General features: G+C 44.3%; 1 protein-coding gene across 1 annotated transcript; it reads left to right on the top strand.

The window, feature by feature from the left end:
* The first annotated feature begins 3,109 nt into the window (after window positions 1–3,109).
* Window positions 3,110–4,216, top strand: LOC115244764. The gene has a single exon (XM_029822690.1). It carries the CDS (start codon window positions 3,110–3,112, stop codon window positions 4,214–4,216), a length of 1,107 nt encoding a protein of 368 aa, XP_029678550.1.
* Window positions 4,217–8,702: the final 4,486 nt, after the last annotated feature.

Here is an 8,702-nt window from a genome sequence, read left to right as displayed (position 1 = left end):
CGGTGTTGTAAAATTCCTTCCCCATTTCGGTTTGCATGTTTATCGGGTGCCTCTCGCTATCTCGAATTATCTTTGCGATAGCATCAGCCGTCTCGCTTCCGCCTTTACTCTTGAGCGGTACGGCCCACGCGTACTTGCTCAACACATCGATGACGGTGAGTATGTAGTGGTAACCTCTATTGAAACGAGAGTACGGACGGATTTCGACGATGTCAGCTTGCCACAGCTCATCGTAACCCCGCACTACGACGCGTCTTCGGGGAAAATTTCTTCTCGCCGGAGCATGCAGTTCCTCGACGAGTCGTATTCTCGATATTTTTACGTCCGTCGGATTTTAACGATGTCATGTTTTTAGCTGTGCGGCTGGTCGGCGCGTAATAATATGTGCAAAGAAATTACATTATAATTTATATCTCTAATTTTTTAACCATTCAATAACCGTTTATTCCCGTTCATCGTCTTTCAATAATGGTTCTTTGTCATCCGTCATTCGTCGCCGTTCGTTAGCCATTCGTAGCCGTTCCTGACTCGTTCTTAAACCGTTCCTGATTTGTTCGCAGCCGTTCCTGAGCCGTTCCTGAGCCTTTAGATAACCGCTCGACAACCGTTCCTGAACCGTTCGGCCGTCCTTCAACCGTTCGTAGCCGTTCGTGAACCGTCCGTAGCTGTCCGTGAACCGTTTGTTGTCGTCCATTGTCGTTCGTTGGCGTTTCGTTAACGATTCGTCGTCGTTTTGTTGTCGTTCGTTGACGTTTTGTTAGCGTTTGTTGACGTTTCGTCGTCGTTTCGTTATCGGTCGTTGGCGTTTCGTTAGCGTTCGTTACTCGTTTCTAATCTAGCGATATTCGCACGCCGAAGCTCGTTTACCACAGTCTGTAACGCTCGCACGTCTTTCTCTAACGCGGCAAGCTTCTCGTCTGACTCTTTCAGTTGATTTCTCAACGTTTTAACGCACTGATCCAGGTACAGTTTGTTGACGGCGTCGGTATCAGCCTCAGGTTGCGCTACACAGCGAATCTTGCGCGACCTCGCGTCAAAGTCCGTAACGGTGCGACACAGAGCGTTATCGCGCACGAAATTTCTCATTAATTCGCTCCATCGGCGGTATGAAATGGCGTCAGAGATGCCAATTCTGAGACTCTGCCACAGCCACAGCGTGTGGAGGGGATAATTCACACAAGCGTGAACCGTGTACATGTAATGTGCAGAGCGTTCTAGGTGCGAAGCGTCGAGCAATCGTAAACGATCCACCAGCTCGTTGGGATTGTCCCAGTGCACGTAGTTGATCTTGTTGTCGGTTAGTCATTTCGCGAGGCACGAATAATCTCTTTCCAGATTTTTTTCCCTTGGGTTCGATCGGTATCAGCTTTGCGATTATTTCTTTGTACTTGTACAAAGAACTTGTACCCCTGTTATTCAGTAATCGACCGTGCGCATCGTGATTGCATTTATGCACGCTCGTCGTCAACAGCATACTCTTGTACGTTATCATCCTCCGTATAGATGACATCATCGGGGGCTTTCTTGAAGATCAACTCGTAAAGATCAGGTGTGCCGGCGTATCGTACGCCGTCGATAATTATGTTATCCACGTTATCCACGTCAAAATGTTTATTACCGAACATCATTCCATCGTTATCAAGATAAACACCGTACACGGTGTCAATACCACTCTCTCGATCACCGCTCAGAACAGGCCAGATATACCTTCGACCCAGTGGACCTAACTGATCTCGTAACGTTTCTCGACCCTTCAGCGTTTGCAACTGATTTCGGACGGATGTCATGAGCGAGTCGTCCGTGGTTTCGAAAACATCCTCGTTCGCGAGTAATTCTGACATCGTAGGTTGTACGGTTTTCATTGACGCGGATGGTGTAGAGGTTATCGGCGGTACATCCGGTACAGCGTCCGATCGTTTCGATTTATGCGGTGTCGGTGAGCGACCCGACCTGACATTAGATCGTTTTCTCTTTTGCGGTGTTGCATCATCCTTCTCGCGCTTCAGGATGGATAACGCTTCGATCCCCGCATCGGTGTTACTCTCGGGCTCGTTCTTTACCGCGATGATATCGCGAGAAGGGACCGTTCGAGCGAAAGGTGACGAAGACGAGGCTGTAGAATACCCGATAGTGCTCCGTGCTAATTACAATATGATGAATAGCGAGATCAAGTGCGCTTTCAGAGTAAACTTTAACAAACCCAACAACATTGGATCGCTGCTGGGATTCTCGTTGAAGCGTATATTGCAGCCGGGACAGTGGCACCAATCGGACATACCGATTAATATCATCAACGTAAACATTATCCGCGTAGAGTGTAACGTGACCGCTGGTGCGTACAGCAACGGCAAACGCGTTCATACGATACATGAATTTTCACCAAGCGTGCCGCCAGGATATAAGATATCGGAAACGCCGGCGCAGATCATTTATTTGCCGATCATCGCGCGGAGCATTACGGATCTAACGATACGCGTCGCGGATCAAGACGGACAATTGCTCGATTTTCGAGGAGAAGAGATCACCATCAGATTGCACGTACGACGGCGACAAAATTAGCGTGCGATACATGAGATGCTCGTGTTGAGCGGAGCGAAAGATGTGAGAGACAACGCGAGGCCAGCGACAACAACATCAACATTCGTTAATATTCAATCATCCGGTTGCACCAAGAAAAAGAAACTCAACGCATCAAACGTTGAATTTTTACAATCTTTGGGATTCGCGGTGCGAAATATCTGAGAAAACATGACCGATACCGTTCTGGCGCATTACATTTTTACATACCCCCTACCATGGAATCTCCTCACAAAATCCGACAAATCATGTGCTTCCTGGCTGATCGCAAATCACCATGGATTACGATGGGAAGTCGGAAACGTGTCGTACAGCATGGCTAAATGCTTGATTACATCGGCCGTGCTTGGTACAGAAGAGGATGACGAGACGTCGACTTTCGTGTAAAACTCAACGCGTCGAACGTTGAATTTTTACAATCTTTGGGATTCGCGGTGCGAAGTATCTGAGAAAACATGACGAAGGCGAGCCGGTCTTTGACGATCGTATCGTCAAGATCGAGACTCACACGTACAACCCGTACGCCAACACGATGTTTGAGTATAGCGACGAGATACGAATACCCATACAACAACAGGATCTGTATACCTTGCCGTATGAGAGTTTTCTATACATCGAGGGAAAACTAAAGATAAACAAACCAGCTGAAGGATCTAATGTGGTACTGGGAAATAATTGCGTCGCGTTTATGTTCGATGAGATCCGATACGAACTCGACGGTGTGGAGATTGATCGTAACAGAAATGTGGGAATAACTAGCACACTCAAGAACTATGTAACGATATCATCCGATAAAACCGTGATTATGAGGAACGCCGGCTGGAATGCGCAGACTAACGCGAATGGATACATCAATTTTTGCGTACCGCTCTACATGTTATTGGGATTTTGCGAGGATTACAGACGCGTGGTGATTAACGCTCGTCACGAGTTGATCTTAATACGATCGCGCAACGACAACAATTGTCTGCTTGGAAATTTGGCGCTGGAGCCTGCGATCAATATATTCAAGATACAATGGCGAATGCCACACGTGGTATTGAACGAGATCAATAAGCTGTCGATGCTGCGCGCCTTGGAAAGCGGACGATACCTCAGCATGGGTTTTCGCTCGTGGGATCTGTACGAATTTCCGCTATTGCAGCGTACAACCAAGCATTCGTGGCCCATTAAAACCGCGACTCAGCTGGAGAAGCCGCGATACGTTGTCTTCGTTCTGCAGACAGGCCGGAAGAACGTCATGTCCGAGGATACGAGTCGATTCGACGATTGCAAATTGACCAACGTGAAACTCTATCTGAATTCGGAATGTTATCCGTACGACGATATGAATCTAGATTTCGATAAAAACAGATGGTCGATTCTGTACGACACGTACCAGCGTTTCTGCAAAAACTATTACGGATACGAGTATCTCGAGCCGAGTCTCGCAGTCACGCAGTTTCTGCTTAACGGTCCGTTCCTGATCATTGATTGCTCTCGACAAAACGAATCGGTCAAGAGCGCAACCGTGGATGTGCGATTGGAATTCGAGTGTAAGGAGAACGTGCCGCCGAATACCACTGCGTACTGTCTCATCATACACGATCGCGTGATTCAGTACAACCCGTTGACCAACGTTGTGCGCAAAATCACTTAAGTGTGTGGGATGAGATGATATAAAACCAATAATGCATCAGGATCAATTACAGTCTTCTTCTTTTTCTCGACGTGCTGATATAAAAAGAAAAACGTTATGTCCATACCAACGTTCGTGGACCTACAAGGATTCTTCGTCGGGATGAAATTTGTCGTAAAGGAGGTGGCGGTGCTGAGAAAGGGGACCGTTCTGGCGCATTACATTTTTACATACCCCCTACCATGGAATCTCCTCACAAAATCCGACAAATCATGTGCTTCCTGGCTGATCGCGAATCACCATGGATTACGATGGGAAGTCGGAAACGTGTCGTACAGCATGGCTAAATGCTTGATTACATCGGCCGTGCTTGGTACGGAAGAGGATGACGAGACGTCGACTCTCGTGTACGTCAAGGGATGCCAGAAACGAGAATGGCTGGTGGATTTGCTTGAGAATCTTGCGAGAGAAAATTTAATCATCGAGACTTTGGATGCTGATTACGAAGATATTGAATCTTTAAATAATCTAGATGTTACTAATACTATACGATGCGGAAAACATGTTAAGAATTGCGCATTACAGAATGTATTTAGCTGGTTTAGCTGGTGGTCGCAACGCCAAAAAAAATTGCAATATTTTTATAAATAAAAAGTGTAAACGTATATAATGTTTTTTACTCCCCACTCCCGCCCGCGCGGGACCCCCCGTCCCTCACCTCCCCTCGGAGGACCTGGTTTAGAACCCGCATATTAACACTACTGTCAAAAAACCGGACACATTCGTATTCTCCCCACTCCTTTCCTCGCAAGTCGTTTCTAAGAATTCTTTTTAACGTTGACCGTTTCCTCTTCTCCTAAATTTTCAGAGCAATAATCTTCCATCGCATCATACGTTGACCGTTTCCCCTTCTCCTAAATTTTCAGAGCATTGATCTCCCACCACATCATACTTTTGAAAAATAAGCGTCACGTATATTCGATTAATTTGTATACGATCAGTGTCGTGTCAACTGCTAGTACCAACAGTCCACTTCTCATAACCGAGAGACAAAATGTACTCCGCTGAAGGAAGCACCAGCAACGGTTGCAAACGCGTGAATTATTACGTTCCACGAGACGAAATTAAGCCGTGCAAGAAACCACGAGATGAAATTAAGCCGTACAAGAAACCACTTGATTTGCAAGTATCACAAATGTTTCATACATATATATATATATTTTCCATATATGTTTTTTCCATGCTATTTTATATTTTTTGTATTTTTCAGATGCGATAAACCTCGTTGTATCAAAATTATAATATATTATAATATACTATACATAGTTAATGTAATATAAAATAAAAAATGCTACTTACTCTCTGGTATACTACTAGATTCAATAGGGCTCTTAACAGCCCCATCGCCAAATCCTCCGCCCACCATGCCGCGTTCCATTCGCCCGCGACGCAACACAGCATCAATCAGCGACGGCATTTAAAAAATTTTTTTAATCACTTTAAACACTAACTTGTTGGACTGGCAAACGTTCGCTCTGGTAACTCGGACGATACTATCCTGTCGCATCGGAAAAATCCAGATCTGCTGCGGCAATGTTTATTACTGGCGCGTTCAAGTGTGTCGGAGAGCACGGGCGAAGGAAAAGCACTTGACTTTTCTTCGCGCGACCAAAATTTTTCGTTATGCACTTTTGACACCTGTTAAACTTATTTTTAAATCTAAAAGATCTCGTATGCGCGAGCGGCTCCTTCTGGAAAAAAATGAAGAGACCACCGCGATGGTTCTATTTTGTTTATAATAAATTATAGCAGCCGGACATCGGCGCTAGCCTTAACATCTTTCTACGAAATTCAATAATGCCGCACGTGCAATAGTGCAGTGTGAGACGATATTTGTTTATAATGTTTATAAATTCGAGCAGCCGGACATCGGCACACGTCCTTTGTAATATACCGCTGTTTATGCTCCCGCAATAAGCTCCCCCGCCCGCGTGACGTCATTCCCCCGCGCCACGAAAATCCCCCTCCGCCCGCGTGACGTCATTCCCTCTCGCCCGCGCGGGACCCCCCGTCCCTCACCTCCCCTCGGAGGACCTGGTTTAGAACCCGCATATTAACACTACTGTCAAAAAACCGGACACATTCGTGACGAATGCTGGAGTTTGAACGGTAAACCGAAAACTGATACAAATAAACTAAAAGATGGTAACCAGAAAAAACGCGAAGAAAATACACGCGACCGAAAGAAACTGCGACAACAAACGCGAGATTCCGAGTCCGACGGTAACAACAGCGAAGACGATAAAAGCGAATCTAAAAGGAAACAACCGCGACCCACGTCCGAATATCGCGTTACGCATATTAAAGATATGCCGCGCACACAGAAGAAAACAGATTTATTGTTAGTAACACTATCCATGCGACAAGCAAAGGATGAAAAAATACAGATGTTATACGATTCAGGATCGACCATCTCGTTAATAAAATTAAAACGATTAAAAGACGACACCCTCATATACGAGGATAAGATCGCGCTCACCGGCATAACCGGACATAAAGTACACACAATAAAAAAAATATACGCCACAATTAAAATAGATCAATATAAAATAGAACATGCATTTTATGTAGTAAAAGATGACATTCCGATCGAATACGAAGGGATTCTAGGGATTGATTTCCTCCGACAACACTCAGTATCCTGCGACTACGAACAAAACCAACTAAAAATAAAAGACGCCGTGCTCAAATTCCATTCATTTAATAACACAATTCTAAAACCGCGCAGCAAAACCATCGTAAAAGCGACAACGAATCAAAATCGGATAGGAATAGTACGAGCAGAAGAAACAGCTCCAGGAATCTATATCGGAAATTGCTTAGTAGAACCAAAAGATTACACGTGTCACGTTAGTGTAATGCATACGACCGATACAGAAGTCGAAATACAGACGCCGCATGTTGTTCTCGAAGATGTAGAATACGACCGAGAATCCGAAATACACACTATACAAACGAGAAAAAATGTTAAACTTACTTCTTCACGATACTCGCAAATTTGACAACTACTACGAACACAGCATTTAAATTCAGAAGAAAAACAGGCACTCTTACGGATATGCGAAGAATATTACGATACATTTCAGTTGGACGGAGAACCACTGACGTGCACCGCGACGGTAGAGCACGAGATAAACACGCGCGCTGACACCTCACCGGTAAACACGAGACCGTATCGTCTTCCGGAAAGGCATAAGACGGAAGTAAATAAACAAGTGCAAAAAATGTTAAAAAACGGCATAATCCGAACAAGCGCGAGTCAATGGAACGCACCCCTATTAGTGGTACCGAAAAAAGCCTATGCATCTGGAAAACCAAAGCTCCGAATAGTAGTCGATTTTCGGAAGCTAAATGATCTGACGATAGGCGACTCATTTCCACTGCCCAACATCACCGATATATTGGACCAGTTAGGAAACGCCAAATATTTCACTACCTTAGATTTGGCATCAGGATATCACCAGATACCGATGACCGAACGAGATAAAAATAAAACAGCATTTTCAACGCCCTACGGACATTACGAGTTTAATAGAATGCCGTTTGGACTAAAGAATGCGCCAGCAACATTCCAGCGATTGATGAATTCAGTTTTGACAGGAATACAAGGACTAAAATGTTTAGTTTACCTGGATGACATCGTTATATATGGATCAAGCTTAGAAGACCACAACAAACGACTCAAAGAAGTACTACAGAGACTTCGAGAAAATAATCTAAAATTGCAGCCGAATAAATGCGAATTTTTACGCAAGGAAGTGATTTATCTAGGTCACATTATTTCGGAGGATGGAATATCTCCGGATCCGTCAAAATTAACGGCAATAAAAGAATTTCCGACGCCAAAGAAAGTGAAGGATATACAATCTTTCATAGGACTAGCCGGATATTACAGAAAATTCATAGAAGACTTCTCAAGAATAGCCAAGCCACTGACTAAATTAACGAAGAAAACAGAAAAATTTGAGTGGACAATGGAACAGCAAAATGCTTTTGAAATATTAAAAGAAAAATTAATGACGACGCCAGTGCTAAAATATCCAGACTTTACTCAAGAATTTATAGTGACCACCGATGCCTCCGACTATGCAATCGGAGCAATATTGTCACAAGGAAAAGTAGGCAATGACCGGCCAATTGCTTACGCCAGCAGAGTTTTATCGCGGGCGGAGCAGAATTATAATACAACAGAGAAAGAATTATTAGCAATTGTATGGGCTGTAAAACATTTTAGGCCATACGTATACGGTACGAAATTCAAAATTATAACCGATCATAAACCATTAATCTGGTTATTTAATATAAACGATCTCGGATCGGGATTGATCCGATGGAGGTTAAAGCTCGAAGAGTATGATTATGAAATCATTCATAAAGCCGGACGAGCGAATGCGAACGCCGATGCACTGAGCCGCAATGTAAAAAGAGACACACATGAAACAGAAGA

Source organism: Formica exsecta, unplaced genomic scaffold (assembly GCF_003651465.1).
Source record: "Formica exsecta isolate Colony F162 unplaced genomic scaffold, ASM365146v1 scaffold86, whole genome shotgun sequence".
NCBI lineage: Eukaryota > Metazoa > Arthropoda > Insecta > Hymenoptera > Formicidae > Formica > Formica exsecta.
This window is presented reverse-complemented; position numbering and strand designations above follow the sequence as displayed.

What these genes read in the sequence shown, in the direction of transcription:
- LOC115244764 (XM_029822690.1), top strand. Translation starts at nt 3,110, where the DNA reads ATGTTTGAGTATAGCGACGAGATACGAATACCCATACAACAACAGGAT.